The following is a 21835-nucleotide window of genomic DNA, read 5'->3' as shown; positions in this document are numbered from 1 at the left end:
ATTACAAGTGTGTTGACTAGGTGAATTTCTGTTTCTATGCTTAGCATATCTTTGAATGGAAAAAGTGATTTTAGTTTGGCTATCGAGTTTTTAATTGTGTGTGTGACATGATAACCCCAATGTAGATTCTCATCCAATATTATGCCGAGGTTGTGTGCTGTTTCTATTTTCTGTATTTTGGAATTATTCAGTGTAGGGAGGGGGAGTTTTAATTGTTTCAACTTTTTGAGGTTACTCATCTGCCATCTTATGTTCAGTATTCAAAGCCGTAAGTACGCTGATGATGTAAAATTATATTGGAGGTTTGGTCTATTGAGGGCAGCAATTAAATAACTAAATCATGACTGAAGTAGTAGTTTAAGGTTGATTTAATGGTTGAGCACTTATTCCAACTGTCATTGTAATAAAATAAATAGCTTACCACTTCTTCATCATCCAATTCCACGATCACAACATCCTCATCCTGCACATGCTGAGATGAAGTTGGTTCCTGCACCTCTGCTTCCTCCCTCATGTTTTCTGCACTTGTTTCAAACTCCTCTTCAACCACACGAGTTCGTTTTACCTGAAATGTGTTTACAAATAAGTATATCACTTCCCAAAGCATTATCACTGACATAATTTTACATGTGACTCTTTCACTTACAAACTCAACACATATATGGCATAATAGAGGTGGATGAAAAATCTGAGCTTTAAATCTGAAATTTTCTAAATCGCTTGTGCTGCGAATTTGATCATATTAATATATTTCTCGTTTGGTAATACCTTCTCACAACCAGAGACCTGCACAAGACAAGGATAAAAACCATCTGCGAGGAGGCGCGCCTACAATAATATGCAACATGCACGTCAAGCCCAGGTGTTCCACATTGCACAAGCGAGCTTCACTTAACAGTTGTGCACAGACATTGATACCTGCAACGTTTTTTCTATTATCCGGGTCTTAAGGAGACTCGTGAGACTCTATGTACGTAGTTCTTGCAGGTAGACGCAAGTACTACTGTCAGTGTTGCCAACGGACATTATATTTCACTACGCATGGAAATATTTGAATTTCTGCTAGGCGCAGGTGCCTTGAGGTTGTATAACCATTGGCGTGTGCAACGGGTGGGTGAAGTGGGCAACCAACCTGGGCCTCGCTTCCCATGAGGTTGATACGAAAAACGTAATAAATGGAAGTGAGAAAGAAAGAAAAGACTAATTTTTGTTGGGCAAGAAAATTAAAAATTTTTTATCTGGCTTTATATTCTAGTTTAATGTTATAATTTGAATGAATACGTCAAATCAGAGGCAGGCAGAAGCTCTACGCCTAAGTCAAAATAATTCTCATTTCTAATGTGAAACATTAACGCAAAAATTGCTTGGACATTTTTATGCATTTATTATTTTCTTGAATAAAAAGCACTGTCTTGGCTTTTCTTCTGTCTCGTGACCTTGCATAGCCTACCCAATTTTACTATGTTAATGATAAAGCACTTCAAACTGCCACGGAGCAGTTAGCAGTTCTTCCTTCCTTTCTATAACTTCAGATGCAGCTATTGCCCTCTGTAACGGACACGAATATGATTTACCAAATTTACGCATGTATAGTGCGTGTGCGTGTATAAGGTGCACTCTGGTTTTGGATGGGTAAAAATGACAAAAAAATATATGTCATATACAATGCGCAGTACAATCCAGTTTCAAGAAATGGCTTTCTTAGTTGTATGTAAAGCTGTTGCTATGCTGATCAAGAGTGAATGACGTCATACCTATTCAATTGCTCATTCCTTCTTTTTCAAAATATACTTTTTCTTTCTGTGACTAATGTAACATTTATACGAGGCAGATTCAGTACCTTCCAAATAGCACTTAGCAGCACAAGATTTCTTCTATTAAGGAATTTACACACTCCATGTATGTCATATTATTTGGCCAGTAATACATTTTAATTTTTATTATATTTTTCCTTATGTTTTCTTTCATCCAAAGTACCATAAAAATCAGAACGTTTCTTCATTTTTTGATTAACTTATTTCAACCGCATTTCACATTATTGTCGTTATCTTATATGGAATACTGTTTCCATATTCAGAAACTGCATGATTCAAGCTTTACAACGATATATAACATGATAGGGTTTCGTAAACATGAAAAATCACTGCAAGTGTCCCAAAATCATGGAATGACCCTGTACGGTTTCATGTTGGCTGTCTGAATTATTTTGTGCATAATACGCACCACAGTTTTTGGGGGCAAAAATTTTGGAAAAAAGTGCACATTATACATGAGTAAATACGGTATCTTCCGAATTTCCTGATCAAGTTCTACATTTCAGGAATATGCTTAAATCTGAAAACAAGTGCTTTGGCAAAGTTTCTTCTCCTTGATAGCTCTACACTAGCTTCCAGTGTTCTCTGTATCCGGTACCTTCTGTTCGTTTTCTACTCAAGTAACAACCACGAAAAAAGAACTATCTTTCTCAAAATTGAAACTTGGGAAAAACTTCTGAAAGGTAGTGTCAAATGGTATGATTCAGACCAAATTTAGCAGACTCAGTAATCTTACTCTTGAACGAGAAAGGGTAAGATTTAATGTAAAAGTGTCATTCGCTGCCCAGAAGCCAGCTTTCCCTTAAGCAAGGTGGTTTGATTTATATCAAGATTTAAATTGGGGAATTATTTTAAAAAATTACTTATTGAAAACATTTAAAATTACAGAAATTTGTAGATATCAGAATCACTTTTTGTGAAAGTATATTAATCTTGTAATCATTTAATGGTGTTTATTATGCTCTAAGAAAGGAAATAAAGGAAACAAAATATATGTACTGATGGGGTGAAGCTCATACGAAAGTAAATGTAATATGTCATCTGAAAAAAACACTAAAATATCCCTTGATTTAAAATTCAATAATTTTTATAAGCAAAAATTGCACATTTTTAAAATAGAATAATATACAAAATACTAATCATGTTAAACCGTAAATAGTGTAATTTTCATTAAACTGTAAATAAATATGGCAGCTGATATTTGGCTAACTATCAATAAAAACACTAACATTCGGCTACAAAGACTGTAAAAGTTATTAAATTTATAAAGTACATCCAGAATTTATTATTTTCACTGTAACAAAAGTTACTGAAATTATAATAGCTATGTAATTATTACTACTACTTTGGTTAATGAAAATTCCAGCAGCGTGTTAATGTAGCTCTGCCAAGTGTAAATTTCTCTGTTGCATACTATTAAATATAGTTTTCGTCAGAAATTAATTATTATTATTATTATAGGCTATTATATAAATATGATAATTTGCTGACATTTCCTTGATAACTGTGTATCGATTCATATTAATATTTCAAACTTAAAGAATGGATGGGGCTCGCCCAGGGCCTCGCGATATGTTGCTACGCCACTGTACCTAAGATTTTGTAACTTCTCAAATTAGTTTCCTTATTATGTCAAACCAACTACCACATATTTTCCAAATTTGTTTTGAAGGTTTTGAAATAGGTTTGTGTCTCTTATTCATTTGATGTCACTTTTCTGGTCTTGAAATCGTAAATCTTCTCTCGGTTTCATTTTTACGTTGTTTGTTTGTTGAACTGTGTGAATACACTTTGTGGCAAATAAGAATCGCCCCCTAGTAATAAAGTGTAAACAAGCATTTTCATCCTTTATGCCAATTTAGTTTCCTACAAAATATCAAGTATCTGCCATTCACAATTTTGTATAAATAACTGAAATCATTCTGCAAACATCACTGATAAGCAGTTTGTAGGTTTAGAAAAGACAAGAGATGCGGAGATGAAAAATTGCGTAATGAGGGAACCCTGTATCGAACTATAGCTCGGAAGAAGTGAAAAACTGAATAGATTCTTGAGTGGTACATGCCATGGACCAGACAGGAGAGCAGTATTCTATTATTGGGGAAATGAATGATTTGAAGTATAAGGTAAGGGTGGAGATGTCAGTAATTTCAGTGAAACGATGCAGTAAACCTAAGAGATGCATGGCCTTTTTTGTTGTGCCGGTTACATGTTCTTCAAATGTGAGTTTTTGGTCGAAAACAATGCCTAGGTCATCGTGAGAGGATACTGCTTGGATGTTATTGCCAGACACGGAATAAGATGACTTTAACAGGTTCTTCTTGAGAGAGATGGTGAGAGTAGTACACTTTTCAGGATAAAATGTAAGGTCCCATGTTAGACACAAGGAAGTAAATGTTGTTATGTCATCCTGAAGATGAGTATCGTCAGAAGTGGAGATTTCTCTGAAAATTTTACAGTCATCTGTGAAAAGAAGGTTATTGCTAGAGGTAGCCGTGAGATGGTCGGCAAGATAATATGAATGAGATACACTACCCTGTGGAACTCCAGAGAGGACAGGAAGAAAGTTCGATACGGTTCCTGGAAGAAAGACACGTTGTTGGCAATCGCTAAGATAATCTGTGAGAAGGGTTAGAAATTTGCCATGAATGTTGAATCTATTGCATAATTTGTGAATCAGAAGATGGTGACTAACAGTATCTAAGGCTTTGGCCAGATCAAAGTATATTACATCTAATTGTGAATTATTTGAAATACATTTCATAGCATGTGAGAGAAAAACTGGCAGGTTTGTAAGACAGGAGCTACTAGAAAGAAAACCATGTTGGTTTGAGCTTAAGGAGAAAAAAATTTATACAGTCTGTCTTTGATTATTTTTTCACAGACGATGGACAGAGGAGAGAGTAAGGCGATTGGTCGTTACGAAGAAACAATATTTTTGTTGCCACTTTTGTGAATTGGCATGATGTTTGCTTGTTTCCAAGCTTGAGGAAAGATGCCTTCTGAGAAACATCTGTTCAAGAGAATGAAGAGGGGATAACACGGTTTGATATCATCCGGACCTAGGGCACAGTGAGCTGAAAGAGAGGACAATAGATTTTTCACCTCGTCAGGTGTAGTGGCAAGCGTCGTTAGAGAGGAGGAACAGACTGGCCTTACGTTTGACAATGCTGCAAGGGAGGACGGTGGGCAGAAGTTAATAAGCATTCAAGAGTTCTGCTCTTCGGTCGCCTATCGCACTTTCACTATCATATGTCATTTCAGCTGGAATCCTACTACTATTGTTTCTTGAGTTTATTAGATTAAAAAAGCTTTCTGGGTTTTCCGGGATTGTTACAGTGATCTTGTCTATACGCTCCTTGTATTTTTTCCGAAGAAGATACTTTGAGTGCCGTCGCAGAGCAGCAAAGGTAACGTGTGTTCACTCAGGAAGTCCTTCCCAAGTTGCCATGTTCGTGTCTTCTTGGCAAGTACATCCCGCACCTCGGAGTCAAACCAGCATGGAAATCTACGAAGCTATTTTCCCTGTAGGCACGAGGTCCGTCACCGATGCTTGAATGACAGCTGCGTCGTCGAGGGTTCAGTCTTTCAAAAAGCCCCAGGGAAAGGAGTCGAGGGAAAAGTCTTATCTCCTCCCACTGCACTCGGTTCCACAGGTTGCGCTTCTTCTGGATCTGGGGTTGATGTCCTCTTCTAGAGGGCGGGGGGATGGAAGTAGACACGTTCACACAGTTGTGGTCGAAGCTCAGGAGGTTCTTGCGTGGCATGATACTAATTTCGTTCTGGGTGCTGTCCAGGTTGCTGTCCTTTCTGGTGTTGAACAAATTGTGCTGTTTTAGGTTCAAGCCACAAATGAAAGTTTCAATAAACCACTTATCGTTCGCACAATTTGCTGTTCCATTCTCAGGATCTTGCCAGTCAATAGAAAGGTTGAAGTCACCAAAAAGGGCAACGTCACAGAGGTCGTTAAAAAAATATTTTAAATTATTACAACACGTCTGGGCATTTCGAATGAGCGCATGCATGTCATTATTCGTGATCATTTGGAAATGTGCACGGTAGCTGCGCATTGGGTTCCACGAGACTTGACATGTAACCAAAAATTCACATGAGTGAAGCTGTCAGCTGCACATTTGCAACGCATGCATGCAGACCATGAAGACTTCCTGAACAGGATTGTGACTCAGGATGGAACATGTTGTCATCATTTCGACCCCTGCCATGAAGACACACCTGAAGGGCAAGCAAGCATTTTCGCACAGACGATGATGTTATGGATGCTGTTAATGACTGGTTACCACCCAGGATGAATTTTTTTTTTCCAGTTGGAGCAACGCTGAGAATTGGGCATTCAAATAGAACGGGACTATGTAGAATGCACATAAAATTTCAGCTCGCTACCACATCTCCTTCCCCCTCAGGCCAGAAACTTTCCAGTCGGCCCTGGCACATATTCACATTTTTAACACAGAAACAGTTATCAGTACATCAACCTAGAAATGCACCATTGAAATTATATGGGGATGCATGTACTACCTGTAAAATTTCATTCCCCTTAAGCAAACTGGAAGTAGGTCGTAACAAAGTTTTAGAATAGGCTTTGTATTTAAGCATGTGTGCATGAATGCTGAATATTTCACTCTGAAAAGTTAAACTTGCAAAATCATTCACTTACCTTGGGAGAAATATCTCCAGTTTCTTCCATATGGGAAGAAGTTTCAGGCTCCGGGTCCCGTTGCCTTTTATGTGCAGATGAGGCACTTGAGCTTGATGGCCCAGTCTGCATGGAACTGCTACTGGCGGTTGGAATAGGCGTTTGGATGTCTGCCACCACCTGCTGCTGGGATCCAAGTCTCGGGCTCACCAAAGCAACAGCCTGTCCCTGCTGAGGCTCAGCTATCGGCTCCTGACTTTCCGATATGGTTCCGTGTGTGTCCACCATCATCTAGCGTAAAATATTGGGTAAACTTATAAAACTTCTCTGGATGTTAGTGACAATAGTTCTTTGTTAGCATGCAATATTAATTGGACTTTATCCATTGTCTATCCAAACATTGTGTGTCTAGAGTGCTCTCATTTTCAGGTAAACAAAATTTCTTTTTCTGGTGGCGAGCAAAAAAACATTAGGGAGAATTGATACCAAAGCGACAAGCTACAGAGGACAGATGATGCTTGAGGATTTAACCATTTGAAAGCAGGCTTGTGGGGTCTGTCATACTACTTTGATGTAAAGTGTTGCTGCTGATTGGCTTGTTCCCAAGCAGCATTGTGGCTTGTCGCTTCGCTCCGACAGACCTGTAATCTGTTTAAAATCTTTTATACTCAGCAGCACCTTGAAGTAGTTGCACTTTGGAAAAGTATAGACAGGTACTGGAAACTGATATTTTTCAAAGCCAATGAATCAGTATGGGTACACACATGTATGGTGGATAAAGTATACCAAAATTTTGGTACAAGAAATGAATATATTTGGGAACAAAAGTGGAATATAAGTGGCATCTTGATGTTAAATTATTAATAAAATCCTAGAACATTACTAACATTCACATTCACATACGCAACATGCACATGGCTCTGACAGTATAGTAGTGTATGCAGAAAACTTAAATTTAAAATAAATGTCAGATAGTGTGCTGGAAAAAAATTATAACACTAAAGAAGTACAGTGAGAGGAGGAAATTCCTGTCCCTTAAAATGGAAAATAAATCTGAATACTTTTTCATGCAACTAAGCTGATATGAATGCAAATCTTTCATGGATTCCTGCATACTTGTTATAAAATAAATTTAGAATCATATGTAGTGTATTTCTGCATAAGGAAGTTCACTTTTCCATCCAAAATCTTGCAGTAGAATTAACCTTCAATGGATAGCTGGGACAGCAAATATCCCAGAAGTAACCACCATGGCATTTCAGTTATTCTTTTCTTTTCATTTTACTCAAACTTCAACACAAAATGAGTACTGGAAGTTTTGAAAAGCAGGTTTTGCTTTTGATTGGTTAGGAATTTTGAAGCACCATGTTTTGAAATGCATGGGAATGTTTTTAAAAGTTCTTAGGATAAGAACTGTTCACCTTGGATAGTTGAAGTTTGTTTTACCTTGGATGGAATGGTTAAGGTTTTCACTAAGGTGAAATGTTCACATTCCATCTCAATACAGGAGCAATTAGAAGAAGAAAGAGTAATTTGCTCAAGAAATCACATCTGCCCCCACACTAATTCCAATTGAATAGCAATTTCCAGAATATAGCAGCACTACTCTGTACCTACAATTGTAGGGTGTTCGGGAAAAGGTACTTTCATCACAAACTGTACTTTTCTGTTGATTTCATTAAAGTCACACTCAATCAATTAGAGAAAATACCATAATTCTATATTGTGCTTCTAAACAGTGTTGATCCAACATGTGTATCATGTGTGTAATGGTTGCTATGAAAACAAATATAAATAAGTGTCTGCTTTAAAATAGTCTGCAAAGATATTTTAAGTGCTTTTTCCCCGAATAGCGTAGAATTTAAAATTGTCACATGGTTTATCGTAAGAACATATTTAACTTTTAGCCACTGGACCTCTCGCGCTGCTGTATTCTCGTCACGACAGTGCATTTTCAAGAACGTGCTTTTCACACTTGCCGCTAAGTACAAAAAAAATCTTAAGAACCGATTCTCGTAGACATATGAAATTTGTTTTGTTTTCTTTCTTAAAGACAGGGCTTTTGCACAGGTAAAATATATACATTGTTCCTCCCAATAATTAGTGTTAAACGAAGAAGAAGAGTTATTTTTTTAAAAAAAAGTTGGCACGTAGCCCTTCCAATAGACCGAATGGAAAAAATTTAGTATGTAGCGGTGGTACATTCCTACAACCTTACAAAGTGTCATTGAAATCAGACTGATACTCCTTCGAGTAAAAAAAAATAACATTATTATATAAAGCGGCACTGTTGCCAGCTTTGGGACAAAGTCAGGAATTTCGCTTCTAGAATCAGTCCTATGGACACAGGATGAACCAATTTTGGAGGGAAGCAAAACTAAAGACAACTCTATATGTAATGCATTTGGCGCAACTTTGAAAAAATAAACAGATAGTACGGGGTTAGGAAATTTTGCATAATTACGGAAAATTTCCCAACTTTGGTCCTTTGCCGCTGCTTCCCCTCCCTTGGATCTATAATTTTCAGATGTTATTTAAAATGTTGATCCTTACTCATTCTTACTCGGATGATACAAATCTAAGCAATTATAATAGAATAAAGCGAGAAGTTAACCGCACGTTTAGAAGTAAAAAAAGAGATTACTTGAAAAGCAAAATTAACGAAATTGAAACAAAAAGCAAAAATAAAAATATCAGAGATTTATATAAAGGTGTAAATGAATTTAGAAAGGGGTGGCAACCTAAAGTAAACTTGATAAAAGATAAAGACGGTGATTTTCAAGCTGACCCAAGCGATATTCTAAATAGATGGAAGAACTACTTTAATGACCTTTTAAATGTCCATGTAGGAGATAAATCAGAAGTGAATGAAGTACACACAGCAGAACCTTTAGTTCCAGAACCTAACTTGACTGAAGTTAAAGATGCTATTAAAAGGCTTAAGAATAACAAAGCACCTGGCATTGATTTAATACCAGCTGAGTTAATTAAATATGGTGGAAATTCATTAATATGTCAAATTCATAAATTAATTTGTTTAATATGGAATAAACAAGAAATCCCTCAACAGTGGAAAGAATCCATAATTGTTCCTGTGTTTAAAAAAGGTGATAAAATCAACTGCAATAATTACCGTGGAATTTCTCTACTCTCAACAACATACAAAATATTGTCTAACATTCTTTTAACAAGACTAACCCCATATGCTAATGAAATTATAGGTGATTATCAATGTGAATTTAAACGTAACAGATCAACTACAGATCAAATTTTTCACATCAGACAGACACTTGAAAAAAGTGGGAATATAATCAAAATGTCCATCAGCTATTCATTGATTTCAAAAAAGCATATGATTCGGTCAAAAGAGATAAATTATATAATATATTAGTAGAGTTTGGAATACCTAAGAAGCTTGTTAGTATGATAAAAATATGCACCAGTGAAACAGAAAGTAAAATTCGTGTGGGTAATAATATGTCTGACAAATTTATAATTCATGATGGGTTAAAACAAGGAGATTCATTATCTCCATTGCTCTTTAATTTTGCCTTGGAATATGCTGTTAGGAAAGTAAAAGAAACTAAAGAAGGACTAAAATTAAATGGTGTGACTCAGTTGTTAGCATATGCAGATGATGTAGACTTACTGGGGGATGATGTGAATACAATTAAGAATAATGCTAAAATATTTTTCAAAACTGCTAAAGAGATAGGTTTGGAAGTTAACAAAGAGAAAACTAAATATATGTTTACAGGCCGAAACCAAGTGTTAGGTAATAATCAAAATCTAATTATTGATAACAACTCGTTTGAACCAGTTTCCAAATTCAAATACTTAGGAGTAATATTAACAAGTGAAAATTATATTAAAGAAGAAATAAAAAGTAGGCTTAATTCAGGAAATGCATGTTACTTCTCTCTTCATAAACTTTTGTCTTCTCGTTTAATATCTAAGAAACTAAAAGTTAAAATATACAAAACAGTAATTTTGCCTGTAGTATTATATGGGTGTGAAACGTGGTCCCTTACATTGAAAGAGGAACATAAATTGAGAGTATTTGAAAATAAGATCCTTAGGAAAATCTTTGGACCTAAAAGGGATGAGGAGACAGGTGAGTGGAGAAGGTTACATAATTTAGAACTACATAATTTGTACTCATGTCCAGATATTATTAGAATAATTAAATCAAGAAGACTTAGGTGGGCAGGCCATGTGGCACGAATGGGAGAGGAAAGAGGAGTTTACAGGATTCTTGTTGGGAAACCAGATGGTAAGAGACCTGTAGGAAGGCCAAGACGAAGATGGAGGGACAACGTTGAGATGGACCTAAAGGAAATCGGTAGGGATGGAAAAGAGTATATAGATCTTGCTCAAGATAGGGACAGATGGAAGGCCTGTGTTGCTGCAGCCATGAACCTTCGGGTTTAAGAAGGTTAGAGAGTTAGTTAGTTAGTTACTCATTCTTACATTTAGAATTTAAATTGTTCAAAAAGATGCAGTAGTTCAGCAGTTATAGCCTTCTATCTCCAATTTATCCCATAGTAACAAAAGGGAAAGAAAAGGTTTTTTCAAATGGCCCTTGTTAATAATAGTAACAATGGATGTACTGTTTGTAATTGCAGTTTATAATTCTTTTATACGTAAACTAATGAACAAAAAAGAGAACTGAAATACAGTGTATAGTTTTCAAAAAACAATGTGTTAAATGCTGCTGTGGTCCAGGCAAATTTCAACAATTGGGCCTTTGGCCCCGCCTCCCCCCTGAATCCTTAATTGTCTCAGACGTTACTCATTCTTGCTTGCAGATTTTTTTTTTTCAAAAAGAAGCAGTAGTTTAAAAGTTATAGCCATTTTTAGAAACCTATCCCATAATAATATGGAGGTACAAAGGGAAACAAAGGACTTTTTCAAACTTTGCCTGTTAATAGTAGTAACAATAGATGTACTGTTTTGTAATTTGAGTATGTTACACCTTCCTATGTATACTAAAGATAAAAAAGACAGAACTGAAATACACGCATGTTGTTTTTGAGAAATTGCACATCGACCATCCGATGTATAGGGGTTCACATGTTGAGGTCGAAATTTCCACAACGAGGCAGCTAAAGGTTTATGTAAGCAAAAGTTATTCTGTAACAGCAAGGAAATAGTATTGCATCTATTCATAAGTAGGCTATTGATGATCCAGGCAATGGACATGTAACCGAGTTACTTGAATTTAAGTACCACAAAAGAACGAGATATTCATTTTGTTATCTTTTGGAAAAAGATTGGCAAAAAATATTTTAAAAATCAAAATTTATTTAAGAAAAATAATATTTTCAACTAATTATGTACACTTCTTTAATCTTATTAGTAGACTTCATAAATTTATCTGAATATGCAGAATTAATACAAAATAAGCTATTTAAGTTTAATAACAAAATTATATTAATATATGGGAAACTGTTAGATACTTTATGCAGCAAAAACTCAATATGCTGACCTACCAAATACAAATGAAACACGGTACAGAATAGGAAGACAGGAAAGGAGTGATATTTGTGTATACAGTCAACTCTCGATACAAGGACCTTTGAGAGTTTCTAGGAAAAGGGTGGTTATTTCGAAGTGGTCGTTATTGTAATTTGCACCAATTTTCAGCTTAAACTCAAACTTAAACTTGAGCTCAAATGAGACGGTAATACCATTTATTGTGGCAGTTATACAACCTGTTATGCACAGGACACGTGTTGTGAGAAGGAAAATAGAACATGAAAAAGTTTTCACAAAAAAGGATTTAAAATAATGTTGTTTTCTTTTAATTGTGCAGTCGTTGCTCTTCCACGAAATTCTTACAATTTTAGTTCATGAGAAACTAGTTTGCACAGAGACCTATGGAAAAAAAGCAATCTCTCATTTATTGTAAGCGATACTCTGTTGCTGTTAGTTTTGTATTAGCAACTAGTAAAAATATATTATTTGTTTTATGAAAGAAAATACAGAAATCTACTTACGAATTGGTATATTACACTATATCCCATAATACATAATTAGAACAGTAACAGTGATAAAGAAATGTCTTTCTTCTTATCAAAGATTTCTATCATTAATACAACTTAATTGTGAATGTTATAAAAAGATGACAGTCACAATAACCTCCCCTCTTGGGGTGAAGAAAATATAGACATCATACTTTGGTGGCTTAAAAAGATACAAGATCTTAAATATACACATCGAACAGTTACATAACTTTAAAATATTCAACATTCAAAACAACATTTAATACTATAACAAATCTTTCAAAGAATGACAATCAATTCGAAACTACGTTGTTACCATTGCGCACCTATTTGTTAACATTCAACAACAACTCGTGTTTCTTCTCCGATGAACAGTGGAAGGTTTTGATATTTTGTAAATTGTGTCGACACTTCATCTGTTGTCCATCTAAAGACACCAAGTTCACAAAATTGTTCTTCACTTCCTCCACTAAAAATGGCCCCACATATAAGTCATAAAATTTATGGATAGTTTTGTTCAAGGCAGAACTTCTTGCATGATTCCTAACCATAATCAAATCACCTTGAACAATTGTAGGGGTTTCTGCATTTGAATGAATCTTCTTTCTAGATTTTGAACGTTTAGTTGTTTCAATTAACTGAATATATTTAGCTGTCCAAGACAATTCGTTCATCTCTTCTGGCCAATCAATAACGGAAGTTATTTTATCCCGAACTTCCTCGTGTAGAAAAATTTCAGCCGGAGTGAAACCAACAACCTCGTTATATGAGTAATTTAGTAATTTTATAACATTTGTTAAAACTTTGGACCATGATCTGTGGTTGGTTTTACAAAAGAGTCTAAGCAAATGAATGATCTCTTTATTATATCTCTCAATTGGATTTGCATGAGGCGAATATGGTGAAGTGAGAATATGCTTTACACGAATTGACTTCAAAAATTTTTCCCATTCACCGGATTTAAATTGTGATCCATTATCCGTTAACATAACTGTACACATAGGATAATGATGGAAATAACCTAAGTTAATTCTGTTGATAATTTCTTGAGTTGTTGCCTTCCTGAGAGGATAAGCCATAACATATTTGCTGGTTAATTCTACAATAGTCAGAATATGTTGATATCCTTGAGATAATGGCAATGGAACAATCAAGTCTAAAGATAAGAACTGATGTAATTTGTAAGAAATCACGTGAAGCTCCTCTTTGATAATATGTTGTGCTTTTTTTTTCGTCCTTGCACATTCCACACAATCACTTAAATATGACTTGACACTTCCTCTCATCTTAGGCCAGAAATAGAATTTAGAACACTTCTTATAAAGCTTAGAAAATACCAAATGGCCAGCCAAATCATGTTGTTCATACAAAACTTTCTTGACAGCTGCTTCAGGTACAAAACTCTCCAATGATTCGAGTTGATAGATCTATAAAACAATATATTTTTATGTAGTTTAAATATTCCCTTAATTTCGAAATGGTCATCACCCTTGCCTAACATAGAAATTATACATTGACATAATTCATCGTTTTGTTGTACTTTCATCCAATACAAAAAGTATTCTTCTTCAAGTAAATCAATATCTGTGTAGTTTACATGTAAAGTGGAAGGAAACAAATTGTTTTGTGATTAATTGGATATCTACTTAACGCGTCCGCGGCCGTATTTGCAGAACCACTAACATGCTGAATTGTATAATCATAATTTTGCAATTTCAAAACCCATCTATTAAGCCTTGGATTTAACGATCTTGCTGAATTTAACCAAGAAAGTGATTGATGGTCACAAATGGTCTGCCCAATAGATATATTGAAAATTTTTCCACGGAAAAAAGGTTGGCAAGACATTCTATTTCATGCACAGAATATGTTAATTCTGAACCTCGCAAAACTCTGCTCGCATACTGGATAATCAAAGTTTCACCATCGTCAGAATATTGCCATAAGACTCCACCGATTCCTATTTTACTGCCATCAGTATTTACATGGAAAGTGTTGTTCAAGTTAGGTTGAGCTAACATCTCCGGAGACAAAGCCAATTCCTTCACGATAATGCCTGGAGATGTGCTTCATTCCATTCCCATTTCTTATTCGTTCTAAGTAAATCGTATAAAGGAGCAGCAATCATTGCAAACTTATCCACAAATTTTCTCCTCCAATTTACCATTCCTAAAAATTTTCTTAACGCTTTTCTATTTGTTGGAGTAGGAAATTCAGTTATTGCTAGATTTCTTTCTGGATCTACAGCGATGGTTTCACCTGATACTATGTGACCAAGAAACTTCACTTCAGTTTTACAAAATGTGCACTTCGATAATTTGATGGACATATTTACTTCTTTCAAAGTTTTCAACACATAGTCCAAATGTTTTAAATGACTTTCCAGTGATGATGAAAATATGAGAATATCATCCACATACACTATAAGAAATGAACTAGTATCATTGCCAAACACTTTATGCATTCTGTCGACAAAAACACTAACAGCACTCTTAATACCAAAAGGCAAAAAATGAAATTCCATTAAAATACCACGATATGAGAAAGATGTGAACTTATAAGATCTAGGTGTCAGTGGTATTTGAAAATATCCACAAGTAAGGTCAATCGTCGAAAAGAATTTTGCGCCTCTCAACCTAGGCAAAAGTTCAGATATAGGTTCAACCTGTGTCATGGGTGAAATTACATGTTCATTCAGCTTCCTAAAATCAACAACAGGATGCCACAATACACCTGCCTTTGGAACTATGTGGAGAGGGTTCCGGTATGGAGAAGTACTTTCATGAATTACTCTCCATGTTTTCCATTTCTTTAATTCTTTCTCCATATCATCTCACCTAGCGAATGGAATAGGGTACGTAGATGCCACTATAGGTTCATTCGTATCTAGCTCTATGTCATAAGATTCCACCTTGGCTGCCTTTGGTTTGTCCAAAAAAAACATCTTGATACTTCAGTAATAAATTAAATAAATTATCAGCAACTCCAGCTTCACAATATTCGTTGCCATAAACTTTCTTATGGATATCTTCTTCAGAAGCTAAACAAACAGAATCATTAACATGAGAAGATTCAAATGTCAAAGTTTTACAAGATTCAATTACAGAATTTTGCGAGCAAGTATTATTTGTGGAACTCGGAACAAAAGGAGCTGATACTTCCTTACCACTTGAGTGAATTAGTTCAACGGTAGACATACGATAATTAATTATAGCCTTGTACTGCCACAAAAATGGTGCTCCCAAGATCAAATCGGCATGTAATTGTTTAACTACATATAAACCCACGTGGAAAAATTCATCTCCCAACTGCATAATGACATATTTAAAACCTTCAACTTTTAAACGTTGCTCACCAGCAAAACAAGCCAACTGAATTCCTTCTATTGGTTCCAGCTTTATACTTGGCAGTAAAGAACTTAGAGTGATCCAAACCTTGTAATCCAACAAATTACATTGACTACCAGTGTCAATTAAACAATTAAGAAACAAGTCACAAATTCTTCCCTGTATTTCTGGTAATCAAGTAAAGGTGTAGGAGTTCCTTTATCTGTAACAGTCCACTCAGGCTCTGAATCAAACCACTCCAGCAAAAATGCAACAGGTAAAACATCTTCTTTATCAACGCCTAAATATTTAACTCTATTAAAGTCACCGAGACAAGACTTAACATGCAAAAGGTAAGGATCATAATTACAAGTAAGCTCCATGTGGTCATCCTTTGGCAGGGCTAATTGGAGCGCATTTCCCCGCCTTAGTTGTTTAATGTTCTCGGAGGGCTCCGACTAGTAACATTAGTTACTGAGGAACATTCTTGATTTAAACTAATGTCATTGCAATTCATTCCATTTCGGAAATTTCCATTGTTCCTTGCTGAAATCTCTGAGTTAGTGTTAATGGAGTCACCTCGCAATTCAGTATTGGTCAGACTTTGAAATCTTATATTTCTGTTGTATCTAGGTGCATCTGTATTATTGCTATTACTAGCATTCCTTTGAGGATTTGTTCTTCGATTGTTATTATGAAAGTACAAACTTCGATCGTTACCTTGTCACCTATAGCTCTCTTGGTTAGCTCTAGATTGCCTATAGTTGTTTCTGGGATTCCTAGCAGCTGGTTGGCCCATAAGTCTCTCTGAAGCTACTGTTTGGGTAGATGAATCGCTGCATGACTTATTTTCCATAGACACTTGCCTTACAAAATGCCTAGATTTTTCGAACCTATTCGAGTTGTACTCCCCACTTATATAATCACCAGGTAGTGACAAAGATTTGGTTTTGTCACTAGAATATAAGTATATTGTCCTGAGTTTTTGTGTTAATTGTTTAAGGTTGGAAATTTCGTGACAACCCACATTCTTAGAAACTGTTTCTGACAATTGCTACAGAATTACTCTTATTATCTCAGCTTGTTTAGGCTTTTCTACAAGGTTGCAATAAGATGAATATACCTTCAATGCGTACGCTTCTAATGATAAACCAGAAGATGTGTTGTATTTACGAGAACGCAAAACTGCCACTTGGCTTTCTAACAAATCATTCGAAGCAAATTGTTCAAGAAACTTGCACACAAAATCATCATATGATGAGAAATTCCATCTTTCACTATTGAACCAATACACTGCAGTATTGTAGAAACATTTGTGAATAACTTGCAGGCGATATTGAGAAGATACACCAATCAAATTTAACATTGTTGCCAGCTGGTCTATAAACTCCCTAGCTGATTGTTTCGAGACATCACCTCCAAAACGTGGTAACTGGCTTAGCTCATTTACACGAATAACTTTACCCGGGCATTCTCCAAATGGGTTTCTTGCAGAAATATTTGTATTACATTCTGCACGCGCAGGTTTACAAAACTGGTTTGATTCAAAATTTGGAGACTGAGAATTCTTAGAAGCAATGTTAATTGGATCATTCAAAATGTCATTTTTGGGAATGTAATTTTGATTACACAACATCGAACTCATTGAAGTTGCAGCATTTGTATTACCAGCCACAGTATATAATGGCTTCTCACATGAAGGTGTATGCTGAAAATACATTTGTGAAATTGGATTATTTGAATAAGCTTTCGTTGTACAACACTGAGTGTCATTATGAAAACTGGCATTCAGAGGACTTCCATAACCATAATGGTTAGTAGAACAAGGTTCATTGTAATTCATTCTATATGTATTCTCCAAAAGTGCGAAGTCCCTATTGGCCAACGGATGTGTAGTGAAATGAGCAGGTGATTCGTTACGTGATGGAGGATCCCACAAATAAGATGTATTGGAAAGCCTATAGGTAAAATCAGTTCCTAAAGAAGTAGCGTTCTGACCTGATTTACGTTTAGTAATTACAGGTACATCAATATCAGATGAATCATAACCGGAAGAACCAACACCACATTTGTCACTTCGAGCACTAGCCCGAAATTTAACATTTCGTGATCTTCGATTTGAATTTGCATTATTTGTTTGACAAGCCACATGCTCAGTTTGTTTACTATTTCCAGCCTCTTCGCTCAGTTCTCGTCGTCCATTCAAAGTTTCGTTAGCAACACTGTTGCTGATGGCATTGCCTTGCTCCAAAGAAATAACCCCATCTCTAAGGTCATTTACCAAGGTTTCAGAGCTACATGTAGCAGTCTGAACTACCTTCATTCTATCTAATTCCGCATTTAATGTTTCAAACCTAACCTCATGGTGAGTAAATTTCTCCATAATTTCCTCATTGCAGACTTCCAACCTTGCCAACTTTCCGTCATGACCCTTCATTTGTTCTTGAATAACTGAAACTTCGACATGCATTGTACTAATACCTTCATCCAATTTACACCTCAACTCACTGCTAACATTTTGACAAGTTTGGGCAACATCTTGTAACGAATGTTCAATATGATCAAGCCGGCCGTTAAACCTAACATTATGCTGCTGTAATTCATTTCGAATGGCTTGAAACTTCTCTTCCAGATTTTCATTATTTTGTTGCAACTCCCTTTGTAACATTTCATTATTTTGATGCATATCCTTTTGCAACATTTCATTATTTTGTTGCATATCCTTTTGTAACATTTCATTATTTTGTTGCATATCCTTTTGCAACTCCTTTTGCAACATTTCATTATTTTGTTGCATATCCTTTTGCAACATTTCATTATTTTGTTGAAATTCACAGCGAATGTTCTGTTGCAACTTTTCTTGAAGATTTTCATTATTTTGCTGCAAACTTTGGGTAACCGTAACTTGAAATGCAGCAATAATCTTGTCCAAGTTTGGATTCACTGTACTTGTATAAGATTTTAACAAAAAAGGATCAAAATCTGGTTTACAAGATTTACAAAAATAGCTTTCATTAGAAGAGCTAAATATTACCCAGTGCATTACAGTCAAACCTCTGCACTCCAAATGTTCTCATTTATTGCAGCTATTGCACTTCACAAGACGAGAATCTGCTTCAATGTTACTGCAACAAATAATATTCTTCATTGGTTCAGCATTTTCTTCAATAGTTTCATTTTCCCTGAAACTATCAACGACATCGGATCTTAAGAAAACTCCCGTTCTTAAGTTGTAAGAATGTTGCTTCCGATCCATTATTTAAAGTAATCAAAAGATAACTTCCATACTATATATTCACGAATCCTGGCTGAAGGTCGCCATAATTGTTGCTGCTAGTTTTGTATTAGCAACTAGTAAAAATATATTATTTGTTTTATGAAAGAAAATACAGAAATCTACTTACGAATTGGTATATTACACTATATCCCATAATACATAATTAGAAGAGTAACAGTGATAAAGAAATGTCTTTCTTCTTATCAAAGATTTTTATCATTAATACAACTTAATTGTGAATGTTATAAAAAGATGACAGTCACAACTCGAAGAATCTTTACACCAGTCACATTGGCACCATCAAAAGTTTGGAGATAATCGGGCACAATGAATGTTGGATTTTAAAGAGAGATTAACTGGTAAGATAAGATCTATCAGGAGACACAAAACACTCTCTTTGTATGTAAACTAGAATGCAAAATTTTCCATAATTTGAACCCATAGACTAAGCAAAAATATTGTGTAGGAAGAAAATATTGAATTTTCCATAAACTATATATAAACTCACGCACAGAAAGAATCTCAGCCTTTGTTGACTCCCATCTCCAGCCTCTTATGAAAGCTCTGCCCTCCTACCTACGTGACACCAACCACTTCCTCCAGAAAATCAGCACCCTTCCACCATTGCCCCCAAACACCATCCTTGCCACCATCGATGCCACTTCCCTCTACACCAACATATCCCATGCCCATGGCCTCCAGTCCAAAGAATTCTACCTCAATAGCAGACCTAAACCTCACAATCCCAGCACTAACTCCCTGACCCATTTAGCCCACCTTGTCCTCACATGTAACAATTTCATCTTCGAAAACCAAGATTTCTTACAGATCTGAGGTACAGCCATGGGTACCAGAATGGCCCCATCCTATGCAAACCTCTTCATGGGCAAACTTGAGCAAGAGTTCTTGGATACCCAACCCCTTCAACCCCTCCTCTGGCTCCGCTTCATCAACGACATCTTCATGGTCTGGACACATGGAGAACCTTCCTTGTCAGCTTTCCTGGACCAAGTTAATCACTTCCGTTCCATATAATTCACCTGGACGCACTCCCCCAACAAGATCACCTTCCTGGATGTGGACGTGCACATCGAGGGAGGACACCTGACTAACTCTATCCACATAAAACCCACCAACCACATGAAATACCTACACTTCTCCAGCTCCCACCCGTTCCACACCAAAAAAGCCATTCCATTCTCTCTGGCCCTCAGGAGACAGTGCCTGAACACTTCACCCACCTCCCAACAGAATTAATTGAGATGATTGAGATGGGATAAAAATAAATATTAAGCATCATGCCTAATGAGGTTTCAAACCCAAGACTTCTGGCACTTTTGCAGCATCACAATACTTGATTTTAAAGGAAATACTGTGAATTATATTTTCAGGAAATGATTTACAAGTAAATATTGTAATAACCCCCCTCAAATATGCCATTTATGAATACAGCACTGATTCCATTCAATACAACAATAATGTGAAATAATATCACTGTAATGTAACTGAAATACCACAAAACCTTACTGAAATGTATCTGTAATGTTCCACTGACATGTTCCTGCAATGTTACATTAACATGTTTCTGTAACATTATGAAGGTATATTATATTAGCGGACATTTTTACATTGATGAAACATACCTGAAACATCACTTGTAATGTTTCGCAATGTTGATGCAATATTTCACGAGTTACGTGTCCGTAACATATCTGAAACCATGTTGTGCTGTATGGGATTGAGTTTTTGGTTATCGCTGTATGGGATTGAGTTTTTGGTTATCATGGAAACAAGGTTTAATGGTATTATAATTTATGCAGCAAGTATGGAACATCTTTGAGGGCTTTGAGCAATCCCAAAATATTTTCTATTGACACAAAATTTTGCACAGAGTATGCATTAAATGGAACAAAATTAGCAACTATGTGCTGAAATCGGCCCAAAATTTGTTTTCCCCATGTTATGTTACACCACCATAATATACATATTTCTTTTAACAAAAAGAGAAAAGAGGAAAAATTGCAAAACAAGTGACTTGTTTCTACCAGCTAGCTTTTGTGTGGTGATTTTGTGTGGTAATTAGCTAACCATGAGCTCCAAATTATTTATTTATGGTTTTTCTCTTAACAACTTGCATGTAGTCAACAGGCTCTGATATTTTCCCATGATATCCAGAATAGATGGTTTGTCAATATATTATAGTTAGATATGTGAGAGAAATATGCCAGGATAGGGAATAAGAATACTTTCCCGCAAATTTGACTTAATTTCAAAGAGTGATGTACAGAGTGTCCGAAAAGTCACGCAACCCAGTGTTTACAACCATATAACGGAATAGCGAAACGGAATGATAAGAAACTCTTTCTGCCAAGAGAATGAATGCCCTGTATATTGGGAAAAATTTAGAGAGACAAACATATGTAAGAACATGCATGTTTTAATAACAAATAAGCAAAGTGTTGACAAAGGCGGAAATTATTTTTTTGCAAATCGTGTGTATTGATGCACAGAACTCACTGAGGTAAATTATTGCAACATTTCACAATACCAATGAACAATTTGGATGGCCATCTATTGAATTTGACAGAAAAAGAACATTGACGAAGTTTCAAAAACATTGCACAAGGGAATAAATGGGATGTACCAAAAATTGATGTTTTCACAATATTACGAGGGACACTGGCAACACTGTTGCTGTCACGTGTCACTAACAGACGTGTTTCACCTCAGGCTAACTAAGGCACTTTTAACGACAAAGG

General features: G+C 35.8%; 1 protein-coding gene across 1 annotated transcript in view; it reads right to left on the bottom strand.

Annotated features, from left to right (window-relative positions):
- Mgtor (nuclear basket protein megator) overlaps positions 1-21835 on the bottom strand; it is a 362060-nt gene that overhangs the window by 84933 nt on the left and 255292 nt on the right. The window contains exons 25-26 of the mRNA XM_083118344.1: positions 6490-6759; positions 422-565 (exon numbers count right to left, since the gene is read on the bottom strand). Coding sequence (XP_082974470.1) covers positions 422-565; positions 6490-6759 — 414 coding nt within the window. The remainder of the gene's footprint in view (positions 1-421; positions 566-6489; positions 6760-21835) is intronic.

This window comes from Lepisma saccharinum, chromosome 3 (assembly GCF_977018435.1).
Source record: "Lepisma saccharinum chromosome 3, izLepSacc3.1, whole genome shotgun sequence".
Classification (NCBI taxonomy): Eukaryota; Metazoa; Arthropoda; class Insecta; order Zygentoma; family Lepismatidae; genus Lepisma; species Lepisma saccharinum.
The sequence above is the reverse complement of the archived record's forward strand: the minus strand, read 5'-3'. Positions and strand labels throughout refer to the sequence as shown.